This window comes from Anabrus simplex, chromosome 1 (assembly GCF_040414725.1).
Source record: "Anabrus simplex isolate iqAnaSimp1 chromosome 1, ASM4041472v1, whole genome shotgun sequence".
NCBI lineage: Eukaryota > Metazoa > Arthropoda > Insecta > Orthoptera > Tettigoniidae > Anabrus > Anabrus simplex.
In genome coordinates, this window is record NC_090265.1 from 641,014,439 (window position 1) to 641,038,778 (window position 24,340).

General features: G+C 40.5%; 1 protein-coding gene across 2 annotated transcripts in view; it reads left to right on the forward strand.

Annotated features, from left to right (window-relative positions):
• The window catches only part of LOC136857245 (non-lysosomal glucosylceramidase), a 203,154-nt gene that overhangs the window by 176,331 nt on the left and 2,483 nt on the right, over positions 1-24,340 (forward strand). For both annotated transcript variants that reach the window (XM_067135737.2, XM_067135738.2), the window contains 2 exons: positions 1,001-1,107; positions 17,512-17,703. In XM_067135737.2, coding sequence (XP_066991838.2) covers positions 1,001-1,107; positions 17,512-17,703 — 299 coding nt within the window. The remainder of the gene's footprint in view (positions 1-1,000; positions 1,108-17,511; positions 17,704-24,340) is intronic.

Genomic DNA, 24,340 nt, shown 5'->3' on the forward strand with positions numbered 1-24,340 from the left:
AAAAGATGCTCAAAATGAATCTTATACCCAGTGCTAGGAAGCTTGTTTTGGAACATAATTTCATGTTCAAGCAGTACAATGATCCAAAACAAACCACCCACAATACAAAGATGTGGATACTTTACAATGTGCCAAAGCATCTTCCTACACCTCCTCAGTCCCCCGACATCTGATAGAGCAAGTATGGGAGATATTGGACAGAAAATTACGATCAAGGTTATCTCCGACAGGAATGATTTCCAAACTGCCATTCTGTAAGAATGGAACGTAGTTGCTTCCATCCCACGATGACTGCAGGCTATAATAAAGGCAAAGTATTGAAAAAGCTAACAATTGTCTCGGACTGGATATGGTGTACGAATACTTTTACCATGTGGTTGTTGTTGTGGTTTTTTTTTTTTTTTTTTTTTTTTTTTTTTTTTTTTTTTTTTTTTTTTTTTTTTTGCGTTGCACCCACACAGATAGGTCTTATAACGACGATGGGATAGGAAAGGCCTAGGAATGGGAAGGAAGCGGCCATGGCCTTAAGGTACAACCCCAGCGTTTGCCTGGTGTGGAAATGGGAAACCACGGAAAACCATCTTCAGGGCTGCCGACAGTGGGGTATGTATTGAATAGGTGACAAAATAAACCTTTTAGCATCCTACATTCAGTATCTTCAATACGGATAACAATTATTTTTATCACTTGCAATATGAGTACTATTTCAAGTATCTGTAAGCTTATCTGTATATTTTATGTCTTCTCTCTTGATGTAACATTCTTATAGTGTGCTGTAATATTGAATTTTAATACCAGTTCTTGTAGTGTTGCAGTGAAAATTTGTTTTTAATCTTTCATAATTACCAGTTTTCTACTATAAATTGGCATTTTTTGTAAACCAATATTCATTGCTTTTGTATAAGATTTCATGCCTTGGTTCAATAGATTGTCTCCCAAAATGTATACTCTTAAATTTAGGATGTATTATTGATAGTTGATTGTTTGAATATTGTTGCAGGTGAATATTACAATTTTGATTCCTCCAGTGATACCAACTCTCGGTCCATAATGTCTGACCAGCTTTGTGGACTCTGGTATTTGAGAGCATGTGGTGTTACAGAAGAGGTAAGAATACTTTTATATATGTAATAATATAACAAGGTACCTTCTGATTGGATGAAAGCCATAATTGTACCTATCTGTAAGCAAGGGAACGGGAAGGATTGCTACACCTAACAAGGTATCCCATTGGTCAATATACCTGGCAAGGTATTCAGTGGGAGAATTTGGAAAGGAGGGTGCGATCAGTGGTTGAGAATAAGTTAGATGAAAACAAGTGTGGTTTCAGACCACAGAGTGGCTGTCAGGAACAGATTTTCAGTATGTACCAGGTAATTGAAAAATGCTATGAGAAGAATAAACAGTGTTTGTGTTTCGGAGATCTAGAGAAGGCATATGACAGAGTAGCAAGAGAAAAAATGTTTGCCGTACTGGGGGACTATGGGATTAAGGGTAGATTATAAAAATGAATGAAAGGTGTGTATGGTGACAATTGGGCTGGAGTGAGAATTTATGGTAGAATGAGTTCTTGGTTCAGAGTTTAGACAAGGCTGCAAAATTTTACCTTCTTTGTTCATAGTTAACGTGGATCATCTACTGAAAGATATTAAGTCACAGGGAGAGATTCAGCTAGGTGGCCTATGCTAGCGATTTGGTCTTAATGGCAGATTGTGCCAAAAGCTTGCAGTCTAATATCTTGGAACTTGAAAGTAGGTGCAATGAGTTTGGTATGAAAATTAACCTTTCCAAGACTAAATTGATGTCAGTAGGTAAGAAATCCAAGAGAATTAAATGTCAGATTGGGGATACAAAGCTGGAACAGGTAGATAATTTCAAGTATTTAGGATGTGTATTCTCCCAGGATGGTAGTATAGTGAGATTTAATCAAGGTTCAGTAAAGATAATTCAGTGAGCTTGCAGTTGCAATCAGCAGTATCTGTAAGAAGAAAGTCAGCTCCTGGACAAAACTATCTTTACATCGGTCTGTTTTCAGACCAACTTTGCTTTACGGGAGTGAAAGCTGAGTATACTTGGCATACTTTATTCGTAAGTTAGAAGTAACAGACATGAAAGTAGCAAGAATGATTGCTGGTACAAACATGTGGAACGATGACAGGAGGGTACTCGGAATCAGGGGATAAAGGTGGATTAGGAATGAACTCTATAGATGAAGCTTTACGCATAAACTGGCTTTGGTGATGGGGTCATGTGAGACAAATGGAGGAGGATAGGTTACGTAGGAGAATAATGGACTCTTTTTTGCTTTGTTGCACTGACACAGATAGGTTTTACGGCAACGAGATGGGATAGGAAAAGTCTAGAAGTGGGAAGGAAGCGGCTGTGGCCTTCATTAAGGAACAGCCCCAGCATTTATCTGGTATGAAAATGGGAAATCACAGAAAACCATCTTCAGGGCTACCGACAGTGAGGTTCAAACCCACCATCTCCTGGATGCAAGCTCACAACTGTGCACCCGTAACTGCATGGTCAACTCACCCGGTAATTGACTCTGTTATGGAGGGTAAGAGAAGTAGATGGAGACCAAGACGACTGTGGTTAGACTCAATTTCTAACGATTTTAAGATATGAGGTATAGAACTAAATGAGGCCACAGAACTAGTTAAAAATAGAGAATTGTGGCGGCAGTTAGTGAATTCACAGATGCTTGCAGACTGAATGCTGAAAGAAGTAACACGCTATAAAGATGTATATAATAATAATAATAATAATAATAATAATAATAATAATAATAATAATAATAATAATAGTGTAGTAATAATAATAATAATACCCATGTGGGGAATTACCGGTTACCTCCATCGGGCGCGTCCCATTGGAATTGGGGAAGCTCGCTGGCTCTGCCACCAGCAGAGTCAGAGGGTAGTAAGGAAATAAAATACCACCGTGAAAATAAAACTGGTCCCTTGCCAGGGTTATGGCGAAGATTGGTAAATAACCAGAAGCCAGAAAACATCTTGAGGCAACCTCTAGGGCTAACAACCCTAGTTGTAAAAGGATGGGTACCCGTCCAAAGCAAAGCAAAGTCAAAAAGCATGATGGCACAACATTTCAAGAAACATACCCCAGAGGGTAATTCTTCGGATAAATCCCTCGTCGTGAACGCCACGGTGCACGAGTCTCGTTCGGATTCTGGGGGAGACTCGACATCATGCAAGAGACGAGTCGGAGCGTCTCGGTGTACCCCGAAGAGTCAAAAACTCAGGCCAAAATCTAAAACCTTTCTCGCAACTTTCAACATAAATTCACTTACACAAACTGGCAAGCTGAAAACCCTCACCAAAGCTCTTCACGAAAATCAGATATCCATAATGGCCCTACAGGAAACAAGGTACCCAGATGAAGAGATTTTTGAATCCGAAGGCTACCGATTTTTCAAGAGCAAAGCGCAAAGAGGAATCCTCAATGGAGCTGTGATGCTTGGAACTGCGTTTGCTGTTAAAACCAAGATCCTTAAATCGGTTGCAAATTTCGAACCTGTGAATGACAATTTGTCTATACTCACAATTAAATGCGCGAACAAAACCTACGCCCTAGTTAACGCACATGCTCCTACAAACGATAAGAAGAACAAGTCTGATCCAGACGAAGTTGATAATTTCTGGGACCTACTGGATGAAAAATTAAACGAAATCCCCAAACACCATGTCAAGCTTCTTTTGGGTGACTTCAATGCCCAACTAGGTCGTGAACAGAAGTACAAGAAAGTTATAGGAAATTATCCTGCTCACAAAAGAACCAATCCCAACGGCAAATACTGGTGTCGATTTGCGAAAATCACAACCTGCAGGTCATGTCGACCCACTTTCGCCACCTACCCAGAAAGCAAATGACTTGGCGTTCTCCCGTCCAAGCTCTCGGAGAGTTCCAAATTGATCACGTTGCAATCTCCAGGAGAAACAGCCCTGAGATTATGAATGTCAAGGTAAAGAAAGGCATCAATGTGGCCTCAGATCATAATATGTCTCTTATCAAATTCAAACCAATTCCTGCAAACACAAGGAAGACAACCAAACAGATCACACGCTTCGACAATGATAAACTTCGGCAAAGGGTCGAGGAGTTCCAGGAGAAGGCTAGACCAAATGACTGTGACTTTAACAACGCCAAAAGTTTCCTTGTTGAGGCCGCCAAAGACGTTGCAGAAATCAAGAGAAGCAAAAAGCATGCCTGGTGGAATAGTACCTGCGAATCAGTCCTCCAAGAAAGACTCAATGCGTGGAAACAGTACTACTCTACGAAATCAGAAAATGATTGGGAAACCTACAAAACCCAACGTGCCCAAGCAGCTAGGGTGTTCAGAACTGAGAAACGTAAATATGAAAAATCTCTCATTGAAAAGATAACAAAACTTTAGGAAGAATGAAAGCAGAGAGTACTACAGAGTCTTCAAACGCAAACTCACTGGCTATAAACCACCATCTCTATGCTTTGAGCGAAAGGACGGCACGCTGGCGACGTCAAATGAAGAAAATTGCAGCATTCTGGCAGATTACTTCAAGAATTTACTTAATTGCTCTAAACCGCAAAGCGCCATTGAGACCAAGGAACCCTTACTCAGGTACCCAGATTCCAGACCACCCGACAGAGATGAAATCAAGCGCCACATTGCCCGTCTCAAAAATAACAAAGCGCCGGGGGAAGACTCAGTAGTAGCAGAACTATGGAAATATGCCCCAGAGGAATCACTTGATATCTTGCAAAAGCAAATAGAAAAAATTTGGAACAAGGAGACCCTACCCGAAGATTAGAAAATAGCTTTGATCCATCCATTACACAAAAAAGGCAGCATGAAGAACATCAAGAACTACAGAGGAATATCTTTGCTACCCATGAGTTACAAAATTCTATCACTTGCCATCCTGGAGCATTTGGAAGCACAAGTCGAACATCAAATAGGTGAATACCAAGGAGGGTTCAGAAAAGGTCGCTCAACAGCTGAACAGATCCAAAATCTCAAAACGATCATCAGATATTGTACACTAAGGTCCAAGTAGTATGTGTCTGTCTTTGTGGACTTTAAGAAAGCGTACGACTCCATTGACCGGGAAGTCCTGCTAAACATCTTAAATGAATTTGGAGTTGATTTGAAACTGCTGGCATTAATTAGAGCCACCCTGACCGATACAAAATCCAAGGTGAAGTTCCACAGATGTCTCTCGCATTCCTTTGACATCAAAACAGGAGTCCGACAAGGTGATGGGCTATCCCCGATACTCTTCAACTGTGTTCTTGAAAAGATCATCAGAACCTTTCGGGTGAGATTACAGGAAACCAACTACAGTCCATTGAGAATAGGAACCAAATCCAAGGGGATCGCAACAGACTGCTTAGCATTTGCCGATAATAATGCTGTTCTCTCAAACGACATAGAAACCGCTAGAGCTCAAGTTGAAATTTTAAAGGAAATTGCCGAACAAACTGGTTTGCAGATATCATTTGAGAAAACATAAGTAATGACCAACATCAAAGAGGCTCCACCAAAACTCCATACAAAATACGGGGACATCACCCGAGTAGACAAATTCAAATACCTGGGTGAGATCATCATGAAAAATGGACTGGACAAAGAAGCACTTCAGGAGCGAGTACGCAAACTGGAAATAGCTTACCAAACATCCCGCACAATCTACAACAAAAAATGCCTTTCCTAAAACACCAAGTTACGTCACTATGAAACAGTTCTGAAGCCAGTAGTTCTATATGCAGCCGAAACCCTGTCTCTAAATGCCAACAAAGAACTCCTTGAAGAACTGGAGAAAAGAGAACGCAAAATTGTGAGAGGAATCTTGGGATCAAAGTACAGAAATGGAATCCATCAAAAGAGATCCAACAAGGAAGTCTACAGCAAAATAGAGACAATTACCGACACAATCAGAAAAAGTTGGGCACGATTTTACGGTCATCTGAAAAGAATAGACGGAAGAAAATTAACTAAAAAGATCTTTCATTTTTTTGATTCAAACTCCAAAACCACAATTCCCTGGTTTAGAAATACCAAAGAAGACCTGCAAATGCTACATATCTCAGCTGAAGACACCCTTAACAGAGATCTCTTCCGCAAGAAAATATTGACGAACGGGCTAAACCGAGACGAGCAACCGAAGAGAAGACACGGTGCCCCTTGGACAGAGGAGCGTAAGCAGGCCCACTCACAAAGAATGAGGGAAATTTGAGCTCTAGTTCAGGCCAAGTTCAGTGTCAAATGCAACAAGACTTAACGTGGTCCTTGATGGCCCCAGCGAATTATATATATAATAATAATAATAATAATAATAATAATAATAATAATAATTGTATGGCCTCAGCTATAATAGGGGCGCGCAGCTGTGAGCTTGCATTTAGGAGATAGTGGGTTTGGACTCCACTGCCAGCGGCCCTGAAGATGGTTTTCCGTGGTTTCCCATTTTCACACCAGGCAAATGCTGGGGCTGTACCTTAATTTAGGCCACGGCCGCTTCTTTTCCACTCCTAGCCCTTTCCTATCCCATCATCGCCATAAGACCTGTCTGTGTCGGTGCGACGTAAAGCAGCTAGCAAAGAAGAATAAAGAAACGAACAGTGGATTTGAAATCTCACCGCCTGTAATTTAGTCTCAATGGATGATGTTAATGTAAGGATATAAGACCACAGTTACACACAAAGTTTTGCTAAAACACAGTTTCTTTAGTCAATATTTTGAAGTTCTGGTGCTCGCAGATGAAGGCATACCCAGTCTTGGCTAGGAAAAGCTCTTCAGATCTTATAATGACTAAGTAGAATTGTAGTGTAATTATTTTATTAGTTAGTTCCTCGCTTTCTTTATTGTCATGTAATCCATGTATAGTATACAGTATTCCTTTCTTTTGAATGTTTTTCTTGACAGTTTATATTATTTTAGTCTTGTTGATATTTTTGTAATTTTTCATATTTCTGAAGAAAAAAGAATTTAGAATATCTGGGGAATGGAAGTTTGAGTGGGTATTAAGGAGTATGAGCAAAGTTTTAGAGAGTGTGAGGGAGATGAATTCGGCTTCTTGCAGAGGACATGAATGAAAGTAGGTTTAACTCAGTCACTCAAACAATGTATGAGGGGTATTTATTATTTAGCGTATGGCTTATACAGACATAATCAGTAATATTACACATATTTACAGCTGAGAAACAAAGTAATTTGTGCTTCACAATTGAATATCAAGTTTTTCAATCCAACGTACAGCATCTAGAGATACCAGCAGGAAGTCATCTTCACCACCGTGGTAGGCTCGAATCTTACATTCCCTGACGATATGATGAATAGTCTGGTGTGGAGCTCCGCAGTCACAGTCTGGATTAGGTAGCTTTTTCCACTTGTGGAGAGCGGCTCTGCACCGGCCATGTCCTGTTCTGATTCTATTCAGGGCAGTCCAGGTCTTGCATGTTAGGTGGGATCCACTTGGAAGTCTGGGACCTGAGAAGAAGGTATGAAGGCGCACATCTGTTGCTGCTTCCCATCTACTTTTCCACTCATCGAACCCAGGACCCTTGTGACCAAAGGCCAGCACGCTAACCATTTAGCCATGGAGCCGGACTGGTGAAAGAAGATGGTCTAGAACAGGGATGGCGAACCTATGACATGTGCCACTAGATGATACACAAACACAGCTTCTGTGCCACGTCAGACAACACACTAACATGTTTTAATGTTTTTAACATGCAATAAATACGTCAAAAATCTAGCAACTTTAAACATTACGCTTTAATAAAGAAATATATCTCAATTAATTCTATGGCCATATTGTTTGCACATTTTATTAGGTTAAAGCAATAATATACCTTATTCTTAAAATTTACCTTTTTTTTAAAAAAAATGTAATTTTTAAGTGATGTTTGCAAAATAAAATCATGTAACATTTAGTCAAAAGGATTTATAAGTAATGCCGTGTAATACCTAAATGAAGGCAAATGAAGGATTTCATTATGAATGTAAAGGAAATAACCGATGACACACTAGACAGTAAAAAGTAATAAACAAGGTTTGCCGTCCCTGATCTAGAAAATGCTCCCCTCTAATTAGTTCCATCTTATCTAAAACTCCTTCATTTGTGAACACCAAAACTCCAAAATACAGTAAAATTTTGTGTGTATGTTTCCCAGGGGACCAATGAAAAAAAAAAACATTTAAGTGTGAAAAATGCTTAAATGAAAATCTGTAAATATGAAGTTGAGTTATACTGTATTGCAAAATATATATGGCAATATGAAACAATAGAAACACAAAAGTTATGCATCCAAATAGGGAAAAAAATACAAAGAAAGAATACTATACAAAATACATCAGTCCATTATCTTGGCTTGCTTTTTGTTGGCTGCAGCCACAGCATAAACATTATTCTCAATCCGGTACAATTCGGCCATTATTTCCTGAGAAATGTTATGGTCCCTCACAAAATGTTTTGATAGACCATGGAGCATTGATAGCATCATTAAAAGTACCTGAAGTATGCTGTGGCTCTTCAGTATCGTTATCATCATTGTTGTTATTACAGTCCTTTTTCAGATTCTGTTATGCGCCTTCAGTTATCTTGGAAATTGTCATGCCTTCTTCAGTGATGAGGTTAGCGTCAACATTTACGTAATCCCCAAATTATGCCTCCTCTTCCAGTTTTCTCCATTTGCAGTCATTATCGGGAACATTCCCATTATCATTGATTATATCAAAATCACCACCACCACAACTACAGAGCCTCCAAACCAGCTTTTCAAAAACAGTTTAGAACTGTAAGTTCTTATTTATTACAATTGATGAAATTCATATTTCATTGTAAGTTCTGAAACATGGTGCCATGTTACTGCAGTAAAAAAAAAATTGAAAAATCATTGCATTTATCAGCATCGAAAGTAGAATATCTGAGAGTTGCAAACAGTTCTGTCAGAAACATTACTATACCTTAAAAATTATTATTATAAAGTAAACTAGTATACCTGAGAGTTAATGCAGTGAGATTAAAAAAGAAAATATATAATTTAAAATATTTGTGCATTGTCATAGTAAAAGTGCAGAAGTATATACAACAGCCTGGCCCCAAATCAAAAAATGTTATGTTTAATGGAAGCGTTCTTAACCTTAATAGTTTCAAATCTACCATACAAAACACACACAAAAAATGCATTACTATCTCTCTAGGACAAAACACTGATTTTATGTTCAAAATGAAATACACCTCCATTATGAAGATAGCTTCATTATTATTATATTAATTGCAGATACTAATGTTTACAGCAGATACCAGTATTGATATGCTGTCAAAGCTCTATATGTATGACAGGATGAGATTAAGATGTTGTTAGTTTTTATTGAAATTTTTCCTCAAGTCTCATAACTTTATGGCCTACATCATTTTCTCTCTTCTACAACTTGCTTTACGTCGCACCGACACAGATAGGTCTTATGGCAACGATGAGACAGGAAAGAGCTGGGAGTGGGAAGGAAGTAGCCATGGCCTTAATTAAGGTACAAACCCAGAATTTGCCTGATGTGAAAATGGGAAACCATGGAAAACCATCTTCAGGGCTGCCAACAGTGGGATTCGAACCCACTATCTTCCGAATGCAAGCTCACAGCTGCACACCCCTTAGCGCACGGCCAACTTGCTCTGTACACTCCTTCATTTTTGTAGTTACACTCTTTTCATAGACAAGATCACCAGAGTAGAAATCGTTATACAGCATAGAAACCTTACAAAAACTTCTTTCTTTGTAATGGAAAGGGACAAACAAGTACAAATCAGGTCATATTTAAAAAGATAGCAACATCGAAAGGAACACTTAATAAGATAAATACAATGACAGGTCATTGTGGGAAGAGGGAGAAATAGAAAGAAAAACATAAGAGAATCACTACATCTTCATACACTAATCCGTTTCTTTTTGGCCTCCAACAAGCTTCTTTCTGCTTCCCAGTTTTTCAGGAGGGCAGACTTCAACATTCATTAAGGGGCCATCTGGACAGATCTTACGTCTTGACGTGGGAGGTGTAGGTTAAGAAGAAAGCCGGATAAACACGGGAAAAGGGAAGGGACAAGAAGATTAAGATTAATGCAAGTGGTAAAAGACTAGGAATACAGGACAAACACAACAGGAGAAATGAAACCCAGCAGGTTATTACAAGTAATGGAAAGGAGCAAATAACTGCAAACTAGGTTATTCATAGAAAGATAGAAACATCGAAAGGAACACCTAACTGATTTGATCATCTTTAAAAGAGCACTAGTCAACAATTTTGCAAAATTCAGTTAATGCCAGTATTACTCATTTTAGACCTAAACACAACCGAGTGAATTGGCTGTGCGGTTAGGGTTACATAGCTGTGAGCTTTCATTCGGGAGATTATGGGTTCATATCCCACCATTGGCAGCCATGAATATGGTTTTTCATTGTTTCTTGTTTTCACACCAGGTAAATGTTGGTGCTGTACCTTAATACACTGACTGACAGAGCAAATGCAACACCAAGAAGAAGTGGTCAGAACTTTATGCCAATTGCAGGGTAGACTGACGTCAGTGAGGTATGCTCATGATGTGAAATGCGCCGCTGTGCTGCGCACGTAGCGAACGATAAATGGGACACGGCGTTGGCGAATGGCCCACTTCGTACCGTGATTTCTCAGCCGACAGTCATTGTAGAACGTGTTGTCGTGTGCCACAGGACACATGTATAGCTAAGAATGCCAGGCCGCCATCAACGGAGGCATTTCCAGCAGACAGACAACTTTACGAGGGGTATGGTGATCGGGCTAAGAAGGGCAGGTTGGTCGCTTCGTCAAATCGCAGCCGATACCCATAGGGATGTGTCCACGGTGCAGCGCCTGTGGCGAAGATGGTTGGCGCAGGGACATGTGGCACGTGCGAGGGTTCCAGGCGCAGCCCGAGTGACGTCAGCACGCGAGGATCGGCGCATCCGCCGCCAAGCGGTGGCAGCCCCGCACGCCACGTCAACCGCCATTCTTCAGCATGTGCAAGACACCCTGGTTGTTCCAATATCGACCAGAACAATTTCCCGTCGATTGGTTGAAGGAGGCCTGCACTCCCGGCGTCCGCTCAGAAGACTACCATTGACTCCACAGCATAGACGTGCACGCCTGGCATGGTGCCGGGCTAGAGCGACTTGGATGAGGGAATGGCGGAACGTCGTGTTCTCCGATGAATCACGCTTCTGTTCTGTCAGTGATAGTCACCGCAGACGAGTGTGGCGTCGGCGTGGAGAAAGGTCAAATCCGGCAGTAACTGTGGAGCGCCCTACCGCTAGACAACGCGGCATCATGGTTTGGGGCGCTATGGCGTATGATTCCACGTCACCTCTAGTGCGTATTCAAGGCACGTTAAATGCCCACCGCTACGTGCAGCATGTGCTGCGGCCGGTGGCACTCCCGTACCTTCAGGGGCTGCCCAATGCTCTGTTTCAGCAGGATAATGCCCGCCCACACACTGCTGGCATCTCCCAACAGGCTCTACGAGGTGTACAGATGCTTCCGTGGCCAGCGTACTCTCCGAATCTCTCACCAATCGAACACGTGTGGGATCTCGTTGGACGCCGTTTGCAAACTCTGCCCCAGCCTCGTACGGACGACCAACTGTGGCAAATGGTTGACAGAGAATGGAGAACCATCCCTCAGGACACCATCCGCACTCTTATTGACTCTGTACCTCGACGTGTTTCTGCGTTCATCGCCGCTCGCGGTGGTCCTACATCCTACTGAGTCGATGCCGTGCGCATTGTGTAACCTTCATATCGGTTTGAAATAAACATCAATTATTCATCCGTGCCGTCTCTGTTTTTTCCCCAACTTTCATCCCTTTCGAACCACTCCTCCTTGGTGTTGCATTGTCACTGTCAGTCAGTGTATTAAAGCTACAGTCACTACCTTCCCAGCCCTTTCTCATCCTTACATCATAATGTGTTAGTGGTATGTTAAAACCACTAGCAAGAAAAACAAAAGACCTAAACATGCCTTAATTGAGGAATGGGCATCTTCATTGGTGTTCCGCACATGTTTGTGGACACCACTACAATGTATACTTTTAAAAGGGCACCTCTTGCAGACTAGTGCTGTTTTAAAAACGAAATACAGTATATAGTTCCTGAAATTATCAACAGTAGCAGTTTTTCCATGATGGCAGACAGTAGTTAAACTGATAGTTCTTTACCTCTAGACATAATGCAACACAGTGACAATTATGTAAGTGAAAGGGGGGAAAAAAATGAAATGTGGTGTTACAACCAGATTCAGCCACAAGTGGTTGTGCAGAATATAAACATAATCCTAATGTCATTTGTTTCTTTTCTTCTGCAACATTTACTGGCAGATTTGAGTCTGTGAATCAGTAGTTTCCAATCAAAGGGCACACACCTCCCTTATTTCAGTTATAAAGGGATCTTAGCAAAAATTTGACAGAGTCTACACCTCAGAAGAATATGGTCCGCCACCCAAGTCTTGAACCTTTAGCCCAGCATGAAAGAATGGTTCGTGTTTGCTACCAGAACCGATGAGCAAGATTTAAAACTGGTAAAATCCGTCCTGTTCGGTACACATATAGAAGGTGTCATAGTGAACTTGAGGAAGTTAAAAGAAGATGCATAATGGCAGCTTGTTACTGAAGACGTCTACCACAGGTGAAGCTCATCGGTTGCACAAGTGGCTACCACTTCCGCAAAATTTCCATCGGAGTGGATGAGCACAGATCTCTAAATCTGGTCTTTGAGGTGATCTTCCACTGTGACCTGATCTCGAACACTGACGATGAGCGAAGTGAGGACATGAAGAGCCGTTGTATGACGGACATCAGGTGCATTACCTGTAAAGTCAATGGTGAAGACATTGCCACCAGTGCCTTCATTGTCTCTTTTAAGCTGTTGGTGTTACCCAGAGAAAGTCAAAGTAACAACCTATCATTGTTATGTGAGGCCAAACATTCTGCCTCTGATGTAATGCTATATCTGTCAAAGTGTCAGACATATTGTATCTCGTTTGAACAAGTGTGTCTGTGGAACTTGTGGAAAAGAGACTCATGACGTGGGGCAATGCACAAATCCGAACAGGTGCACTAACTACCCTGGTTTTCATTCTTCTCGAGATAGGAACTGTCCGTCTATCTCAGCGAGAAGAAGATCCATGAGACAAAGACCATGAATGATATTTCATACCAGGAAGCACGCCGTAAGTTTAATTCCATGAATGCCTCCTCAGAAGAGTTAGAGTTTAGCGTTATAGCTCAGAGCCTGCAAAGTTTGGTATTTCTCAAGGAATCACCATCGGTGATTGCTGCGCCCAAAGCAATAGTTGCTCCTATGAGCAACGTTAGAAAGAATAAAAGCCCGAAGGTGTGATGTAACCCACCTTTGGTCACAAAGAAGTCCATTCTAGTGAAGGCAACTTTGCTGGTTGGCAAAAGCCACTACAAGCCAGCCAAGGTGACATCGCCAACCAGGGCTGAACAAGAAAAGAAGGTGGGGAAGAAGGGAACACTTCATAGTTGCTCCTTCACTCATCCTATGAGAGAGAAAACATGACCTGCATCCAGAGCATTTGCTCTTAAGTCAATACGCTTCCCTCATAGGTGGAACCCCCACCGCTGAAAAGCATCTCGGAGACCGTCTGGGACCCTTAACCTGTCTCTAACCTCATCCAGTGATGATTTGATGGACATTGAGGATACACTTCCATTCTCAGATGGAGACGGAAGCAATGCTTAGGTTACTAAGAGGCTCGTCGTTTGAAACCTAACACAAACACGCAAGTATCCACACTATGGCACTTACTGAATTATGCCAGCTAAGTAATCAGTTCACGGCGAGTATAGTCTATATTCAAGAAACTAATTTCAGACCAGATCATCGTACGGTCTTGAGAAATTTTGTATTATACTTCAAAGAACAGGATAATGCCAACTGGGCTTCCGGTAGCAGTGGTATCTTCACTTGTTCTGATACCTACAGCAAAGGTTGTCCCTTCTTCACTCTGCCTTAGTACAGTGTATGCCCCCTCTGGCATTGTTCAGGCCTATCACACACTGCAGCATGCTTGTGATCAGTGCATTGATGTCATCTTGAGGTAGAAGGTCCTATTCCATCTGGTCAACTCTAATGAGGTCTGAGAGTATCTGTGGAGGTTGTGAACAATCATAAACAGCCATTTTCAACCTGTCCCATGCATGCTTAGCCCCTTGATACCGACATCCATACGTCGTATAGACCTTTTCTTCACATGCTGCCGACCTCCATGCATAGTACAAACCCCTGTAGGCCTAACTTTATTCTGTTATAGCGTGTAAAATTTTAAAGTTGTTGAAGGTGAAGATCTCTGCCTTCCTTATGTATGAATCAGCCCAAACTAGTGTTTCTTTTTTTTTTCTAAAGTGTTTGAAAGTCTGACCTCTTTCTGCTTGAAAGCATGTAGGCTTAAATTTCTGCTGCAGCCTAGCAGATGTATATTTCATTACAGGATGTTTCCTCATGTAGAATGATAAATCGCCATCTCTTCACTGATACGAATGTGACATCATCTGGTGAGAATTCATATAATTCTTTCAATGCCTTGAAACCTCTTACAACTTATAATTACTTGACACGCTGTCACTTTGAAACATGATATTGCGTGGTGCAGAAGCATGACACGGTGCAGTTTGAATGAAAGAGAAGTTATTAAGTTTTAAGAAATCAGACGATAACAGCACTACACCAGACTGGACTGAGCAAAGTGAGAATGGACACATAACGTAAGGAATGGGAGGGCATGGTGCGCGTGGCCAAGTAATGGACCAAAAAAAAACCACGCCAAATTATACTCCCTCTTTTTCATGAACCTGGGATTTGTGCTAAATGAATCTTTGAGCTACTGTTCCCGGTTCTCCCACTCAAAGTCCCCGAGGCAACAATTACCCTAGTTTTCATTGCATTGAGAAACAACCCGGACCGGGCGAGTTGGCCATGCGGTTAGGGCCGTGCAGCTGTGAGCTTGCATCCGGAAGATAGTGGGTTCGAACCTCACTGTCGGCAGCCCTGTGTATGGTTTTCTGTAGTTTCCCATTTTCACACCAGGCAAATGCTGGGGCTGTATCTTAATTAAGGCCACAGCCCCTTCCTTCCCACTCCTAGCCATTTCCTATCCCATTGTCGCCATAAGATCTATCTGTGTGGTGCGATGTAAAGCAAATTGTAAAGAAAAGAGAAACAACCCAAGCAATTACAAGAACATCACTTTCATTCCATACAAAATCTGGATGGTCTCTTCTCCATTACTATGCCATAAAGTTGATGAATGCAAACTTCATTCTTTTGAGTCTCTATTGTAAACATTTGAAAATAATCTGAGCTGAACTGTTGTAACTAAATTTTTAAAGAGATTGCTGCATTTTCTTAGTGCTCATATCTGAATCGCCTCCATCCACTGGGTAAAGCGACACTCAAATGTTCCCTTTCGACTAGTATGCTTACCTCAACACGTCCAACAACAAAGAGCCACGCCTATCACAAACTCTTCCCACAAATACTACATCAAAAAAGATGGCCTAATGACGTGTACACAAACTTCAATATAGCCTATGGCACCAGCATTCCCAGCTAATATTATCTTAAAAAAGAACCAGGCCATATGAAAATTCTTCAAAATTTATAAGCATATAAATGTAAATCAATACTTATTAACTTCAAGAACCAACGACCATCATCAACGCTCAACTTTCCTCAAGGTTTTAATAACGCCATTTGACAATTTAATGGAATGTGCTTTCTAATTTTTATCTTTATTGTAATATCTTTTAATATCAAGAACCAACCACCTATATCATAATCCTCAAATAATTGTCATGTTTTTAGACTCAAATATTAACACAAATACCGTATCGTTAAGTAATAGTATACTACATTTTATATTGTAATAGTTGCTTAACGATCTCTAATCCATTTTACAAGACATAGTTTTTAACAACATTCATAAGTCGTTTCCAATCAGGTACCTGATCTATTCCTAAGGTAAAAAATATGGCTGATGATGCCTACTATTGATGGGCAAAACATGTACCATCCAATATATTAATTTTATGTTAACAATTTTGATAAGGACAAGGTCCTAATTTTTAAGATTGTATTGTATTGAATAGGTGGGTGAACAATAAAAACATACTAGTGTTATTTAATACTCAAATGTTCCCCGTCGCTGAGGGATTAATGCAGTTCATGTCCATTGAATTATGGTTGATACCCACCTCTAATAAAGTTCCTTCTTGGTGCACCTTGATGCGAGTAAGCATTATTGCCAATGAAATTGAATTCAGCACCATACTTATCCCTAAAGCGTTGTACAAATGGTTTAAGAATTTCATCAATTTACTGTTGGGCAGTTAATGTCCTTCCAATTGGTATCAAAAGTGTACAACAGCCATGCATAATTCCTGCCCAAAACATTACACCTCCACCTACAAACACATGTACTTCTTGAACATCTTGGTACTTTCCACCATGTCCTCACATCACCGCACCCTTTATCATCGTGTATCTGTCCTAAGTGGTATCCATGTTTCATTTACAAACATAACATTGTGCTTTTCATCCAATCTCCAATTAAGATGTTGGATGGCCCATCTCCTCCTCTGAATATGATGACAATTCCTTAGTGGAACATGCCAAATTGGTTGAAATGACCTTAATTGGGCACTATACAGCTGATTGCATACAGTTCATGCAGATACATGGACTCCAGTTGCCCTCAAGAAGTCAGCTTGTAATTATTGAGCCGTTAAAGTTTGTCTCTGCACTGTTATGTGGATATACTGATCTTGATGTGGCGTCACCCTCAGTCAATATTCCCTTGGTCTGTCAGTTACATCATTGGCCTCATGGTGCCTTTTCCATGTTTTTTGACACTGCACTTTGGGAAACTTGTACAATGCTTGATACTGCTGTTTGTGTCTGTCCACCCTAAATGAATGCCTCAATTCGGGCTCAGTCAAACTGGGAAATATGCATTGCGCATGAAATGTAAATGTTTGCTGAAGTTTGTACAGCACTGTATATACTGCTACTGGTCGTCGCCTGAAATGGCATAGTTAACTCCAGGCTCAACACAGACCGTAGGCAGCAGCATCTGCTGTATTGTGAACAGGCAGTTGAATTATGTGTGTGTATACAGTGCTCTCTGCCCCTACACATATCCTACCAAATAATGTGCCTAATCCCACAAAATACCAAACTTTTTTTGAGATGTGTATTTAGGCAAAGGCAGCACAGAAGCCCTAAGTGTTTAGAAGCCATCCATGCAATTGTTTCATTGCATTTACAATTTCAATTTTTTTTTTTTATTTCATGGCCTTCTGTGGAACTATCTCCAACATATTTTTAATATTTTATATTATTATTAAACTCTCTTTAAATGACTAAAAATATATCATACTATTGTGTTACTTTCATATGAGTGATGGTTCCTTTTCTGTTTAATAGGTATTTAATGGGAAGCATGTTGCAAGCGCTTTAAGGAAAATATTTGATTTCAATGTCATGAAATTCAAGAATGGAACAATGGGTGCTGTGAATGGTATGACTCCTGATGGGAAGATTGACATGGTAACTGTTCAGAGTGAAGAAGCATGGACAGGAGTTGTGTATGGCTTAGCTGCACTCATGCTACATGAGGTAAGAGATTTTGATTACTAGTCTGTATACTTCTCAGAATGAGAGTTTTTTAAAGAAGAAAATCTTACCTGTCATCTACCTTTAACTACCATTAACTAAGGTGCGAATGTTCCCCTCTTCATACTTGCGTTCCGTTTGATTGTGTCAGATAATTTGCTGTCTTAGCCTGTCATTTGTGTGCTAGTCAGGAGCACGCCGTACACTGCTTCATGTATTGTTGCAACAGCTAGTCCCCAGCATACACGAAGCAGTGTACAGCGTGCTCCCGACTAGTACACAAATGACAAGCTAAGACAGCAAATTATCTGACATAATCCAACGGAACGCGAGTATGAAGAGGGGAACATTCGCACCTTAGTTAATGGAACATCAAACCCAACAACTTGACCCTGAGCTAAGCTTAAGGCTTTAAATTCATTGTTAAAAACATGCGACTTGCACAAGCTTAACAACATACATCATTATTCAATACCAAATCTCCTACTGGCGTGGATTTAAAAAAATACAGTACCATACAACTCAACACTAAGATATTTTAAATCTAAAATAAATATATTATCATTACAACAATGGATTGAATGAATGAGTATATGTGTGAACGTCAAGAACAGTGTCTTAACGGACTGGTGAACATACTAGACTGTCAAAGCTACTCTTTCAAGCACATTTTATTATCACATCATTGTATTTTAGCATTAGTCATTCGCAATTAGTATAAGTAATGTTTTATTAACTCAGCATTGAGACATTTTTAAATTAAAATAAGTGTGTCAATATTGCAACACTACTTTGAATAAATGAGTATATGAGTGAACATCAAGATCAGTGTAATAACGAATTGGTGAACATTTTAGACTAGCAAAACTACTGTTTCAGGTATATTTTATTACCACAACACATCATTTATAAGTTAGCATTAGTCATTCATAATTAAGATAAGTAATGTTTTAGCATTGTATGTTGTTATTATTAAGACGATAGGTTCTTCAGCAGCTGAAGATGACCCACAAATAGGGTCGAAACCGGTACTGTTATATTAGAATGTTTTAAGTACCTTATAAGAAATAAATGTATTGATTAGGTGGAAAGTTCCTATCTTTATATTTGCAATTACTAGAATCATCAATACGGATAAGCTAACAGATTATAATGTGTTGTCTTCATCATCATTTCATCCTCAACATGACACGCAGGTCACCTACGGGCGTCAAATCAAAAAGAACTGCACCTGGCAAGCCGAAGTCCTCAGACATGTCCCTGCACTAAAAGCCATACGCCATTTTTTTTTAATTCCTTCATGCAAACAGTAATCAAATAAGTACTGTATTTCCTTGTGTATTAGACCCCCTTGGCTTTCTGAGACAAAGAAAACAAAAAAATTTAAAGCTTGCATATAAGATCTCTCATTGTGATTCATCAGAGAACAACGATTCCGCTTCATAGTGGGTACGGCCATAACACAGTTCAGCACCTAACTAGATGATAGTCTATCTAACCCGTGCAATCCAAGCATGCATCAGAGTTATGCACTACCTCTGTGTTTGGTAGTTATGAAATGTCTGCTTCCATAGCGTCCTGCAGCTCCGATGATTGCACACAAATAGGTAAACAGTTTCATATATCTGACCTGCGCATTGTAAGCTCAGATCAGTCATGCGATGTATCTGTATTTTGTAGTTAAGAATGTCTGCATCTGCAGCGTAACGGTTAGTACAATTAGCCGCCATTCTCAGGGGCCCAAGTTTGATTCCTTGTACTGGCAGAGATTTAACTCTTAGAATACCAGAGAGCGCAAAAGTGTTCCTCAGTGAGCAAGCGAAAATTGCTGGGAAGGCAGTAGCGCTCCTTACACAAGCGGTTTTGTATTTGCTTGTAGTTCTTAGTTTTTGGACAGATAGCAGCACAATGCAGGTGATCTAGACTCTTCGGAACCTGTAGTTTCTAAATCTACCACAAGTATCGTGCCAATCGCTTTATTTACTGAGATATGATTTTTTCAAAGCGACCTATATTCTGTACACCGTAAAAGTCAGTGAGTAGGAAAATGACCGTTGCTGCGCGCGCGATGTGTTCCAGAACAATGACGATTTAGCTGAATATATTAACAGAGTCTGTGCCGATGACGACTATACTGAGACTGATGAAGATGTAGCTATAGCAGGGTCATGTAATAATGATGCTGATGTTATTTCAGAGACAGGAAGTGAGTGTGGTGATGATATTCCACAGTACAATAAACCTTGTGGTATTGTCATTAGTGAAAGTGGTTTATTTTTTATTTTAATTGTATGGTGATTATAACTACAAATTTATAAGTCCAGGTCCAAGTATTTCAGCCACTCTACAGCACTTTCTGAAAGATGAAACAGGTTGCTGGGGCTTCCGGAGTAGGCATGAAGAGGGCAGCGCAGGATGACATGGTCCATGGTCTGCTCTCTTCACTGCGTTCACACATAGGAGAATCCATCCAACCCCACTTATGGCGTAAGAAATTGCAGCGTCCATGCCCAGTACTCAGTCTGTTGAAGCGACACCATAGTTTTCTTGGGAGGTCAAATCCCTTCATTTTCTGGGTTGGATTTAGGTCATGAGCATTTGTTCCAGATGTTGAAATTGACCACTCATCCCGCCAGCTCTCGTTTAGATTAAAATTATCCCTCAGGAGCTGGCCGGCCAGTACACTTGCTGGTCTCATAGATCGAAGTCGTCGTGGCAATGGGTAACAAAATTCCTGGTGAACTGGTAATGAGGGAGATGACAAGATCTTTGCTTCTCTCAGCAGAGCTTCCTTTCTCCTCAGGTGGGGTGGTGGGATATGACTAAGTACGGGTAACCAGTGGCGAGGTGTTGACTTTACAGTACCAGTTATGCAGCGCATGGTAACATTCAGCTTAGTATCCACTTTATGCACATGTGCACTTTCCAGCCATACCGGGGCACAGTATTCAGCTGCAGAGTAGACAAGACTGATACCCGTTAATCATAAGCAGTCAGCTGAGGCTCCCCAGGAACTGCCACAAAGCTTGTGCAGGATTATTCCTTGTAGCAATGTTGTGAGGGAGCTTGGTGAGATGTTATTTGTAGCTCAAGAGTTCGGCCCAGTGTGACTCCTAGATATTTTGGGAACAGGTTGTACTTTGGTTTTTCACTAAGGAATAAAACAGATGGCTCATAGTTTGCGAGTCGGTTGCTGAGATGAAAACATATAACCTCAGTCTTAGTAACACTTGGGATCAAATGAGGAATGTTGCCATTTTGACCAAATCTGCTGAAAGAATGCCTTCTCCATCCTCAAAATTTCTGCTTTGAGCTACCAATGCAATGTCATCTGCATAGATGAACTTAGTAGCTGTGGTTGATGGTAAGTCATGGATGTAGAGGCTGAAGAGAATTGGGGCCAGTACTGATCCCTGTGGCAGACCGTTATTTAATTTTCTTTTGCGACTTTTAGAATCACCTAGGAATACTACAAACTTTCTCTCAGAGAGCATGTTGGAAATTAGGTTTGCAATTTCCAAGCAGGGAATTACTTCCAGCATTTTAAGAATTAGTCCATTTTGCCAGACAGTATCATATGCACTTGTCAGGTCAATAAAGACAGCTGTTGATTTTAACTTCTTTTGGAAGCCTGCCTCGATGGAGTGGTAAGAGACAAAACTTGATCAGTGCAGCTACGATTTCTTCTGAAACCAGCTTGCTTTGGGGGGATTACAGCTTCAATGAGTGGTGCTATCCTAGTGAGGAGGACTCATTCCAAGAGTTTATAAATGCAACTGAGAAGTGCTATTGAGCGGTGGTTTTCAGGTATCTGCTCCGACTTTCCAGGTTTAAGAAGGGCGATCACCTTTGACTGTTTGAACTGCTTCGGCAGGTTGTTAGTCTGTAGGATGTAAGTAAAAAGAGAAGTGATCCACTTTATGCTATATGGACCCATATTTCGAAGGAAATCGTTGTAGATATTATCAGGGTCAGCAGCCTTACCGGTTTTCAGCATTTTGATAGCAGCTTCAACTTCCTGAATAGAGAATGGCCTGGACAGTTCCTCATTCTTCTTTGTTCCATGTTTGAGCTCGGTGAGCTTACGTTTCACAGTTTTCGTATGGCATTTATCTCTCTTGGCTCGGGGGACTTCATTCTATTTGCAATGGCATCTGGGCTCAAGTTAGTGCACTGCTTTTTAGAATAATGTTTTCCAGTAAGTTGATTTAAGACTCTCCAAACTTTTCTGCTCGATTTTGTAAAGTCCATGTCTTTCACTGTTGCTTCCCACTTTTCTCTCCTATTCTTGCCTAATGACCGTAGAAGCTGTGAACCTACTTTATGGCTGCCTGTTATTTGATATTCTTTACCGGGCACATAATATTTTCTGAAACCTCTCGGAATGTTCGATTTGGCAGCTGAAATGACTAAGCTGATGAAATCATCATAGTTACTAGCAGTTGGTTCTAGATTTGTATCACACAGCTTCTGATCAAGATCTTTAAGAGAATTTATCCCAGTTTGCACGTTTAAAATTCCACCTGGGTAAAGGTACTGAGGTCACCAGGGGTATCTTCATACCTGCTTCCAACAGGACTGGTCGATGCTGGCAGTTTGGGAAACTCGACACTATTGTACGTGTAATACTGAGAGGTTGATCAAAACAATCCTTGGACACAAATGTTAGGTCGGGGTTGTAGTCTCTTCTCCAGCGAGCAGAATTGAAAGTGCCCTTGTCTTTCGCATCAAAAACTAGGTGCATATTGGATATTTCAGCCCACTGAGTTAATGCCTCACCATCTTCATCAACTGTGTCATATCGCCAGTTAGTATGATGGCTGTTAAAATCTCCAGTTTAAATGCAGGGATGGCTGAAGGTTGGCAAAATGCTAGGAGGCCATCTGATGCTAGGAGGCTTATACACGTTAACAACTGTTACGTTATTAACCTGTATTACTATAGAGAAAATGAGATCCTTTACACTTGACTCAACAACCCAAACTCCTGTAAGACTGGATTTGGCATAGGTGGCAATTCCATACTGTTGATGGTGGATAGCATCGTCCTCTTCTATCGAAGTCCTGTTCATCTGTTAGTGTGCATCTCCTGAATGTTGACGATATCAATGTCGAGGTTATTCAGCTTTTTTCTAACGTATTCACACTTGGCACAACTTAAGTCTTCAATATTTAGTTGGAAAATACGGACTGAAGGTCCAGTGTCTATTGTTGAGTGGTTCTGAAAAGAAACGTTATTTCCAAAAGTTTGATACATTATGTCGTTCAATTGTATCACCTTATGTCGCTGTTGCTCACTTAGCACCACCCGGGGGACACGTGCAGGGCAATCAATAGGTACAATCCTGCGGACGTGAGCAACGGTCATTCCCCAGAGATGTGGCGAGTCATATAAATAAAGCCAAAGGACCTTTTACACAGTTACGACCAATATGGAGATCCCCTCCCATTCGTATAAAAACAAAGCTAAGGATATTCAACTCAAATGTTAAATCTGTGTTACTGTATGGAAGTGAGACCTGGAAAGTGACCAAAGACATTACCACAAGGTTACAGACTTTTATAAATTGGTGTTTGAGGTACATTATGAGAATATAGTGGCCAAAGAGCATCTCAAACAAAGATCTTTGGGAGGCCACAAGTCAAAGTCCCATACAGGAACAGATAATGAGAAGAAAATGGAGATGGATTGGGCACACCCTGAGAAGATGACAAGAAAGTACCACAAGGCAGGCATTGAGTTGTAATCCACAAGGCAGTCGCAGGCAAAGCAGACCGAGGATTACCTAGAAGAGAACCATAGACAAGGAGATTGCTGGAGTTAACAAGACATGGAGGGAGGTGAAAGCATTGGCGGCAGATAGAACAAGCTGGGGAAATTTCGTCGAGGCCCTATGTTCCACCTGGAATGAAAGGAAATAAGTCGTGTGTGTAGACGTATCCTAATTACAATAGGTTAAATGGAACAACAGAAATGAAATTAAACAAAATATTTCTTACAAACGTTTTTTTTAATTCCTAGCAGAAATTAAAACTGGCTCTGAAATGCTGAAAAAACTGAACTACTTAGAACTACAAATAAGTTATCGGAATTCAGGGATCAGCTGATTATTATTTTTGTTTTGTCAACTGTGGTATAAACAAATATGAATATTTGAAGCTTCCACCTAATCAATACATGTATTTATATATTATTGTTCTACAGTACCGGTTTCGACCTTGTGAAGGTCATCTTCAGCTGACAATCATAACATACAATTAAAACGTCACAATAAGAATGTCACATGGTATGGGTGAAAACATAGTCATTACAGTTGTTCTAGTTTAAATAATCGTCTACAATAACTGATATAATAATTAAAAAGTTAACATTACTGTATGTACATGAATGATGTATGTTAAAATACGTTTTCTTAAATTATAAAGGATATAATATGGATAAAAACGTTATCAAAACGTTAGCAGCTTCAGACAAACACGGAACAGTGCTCGATGTGGTGCCGAATAGCACACATGAAGTGTCAACATCTACAGTAAGTACTCGCACGCCCATTCCAACTTCAAAACAAACTTGGCAGACGCAACATTTCTTACACTTTATTTCTATTTACAGATACAATATACATCCTATAACACAAAGT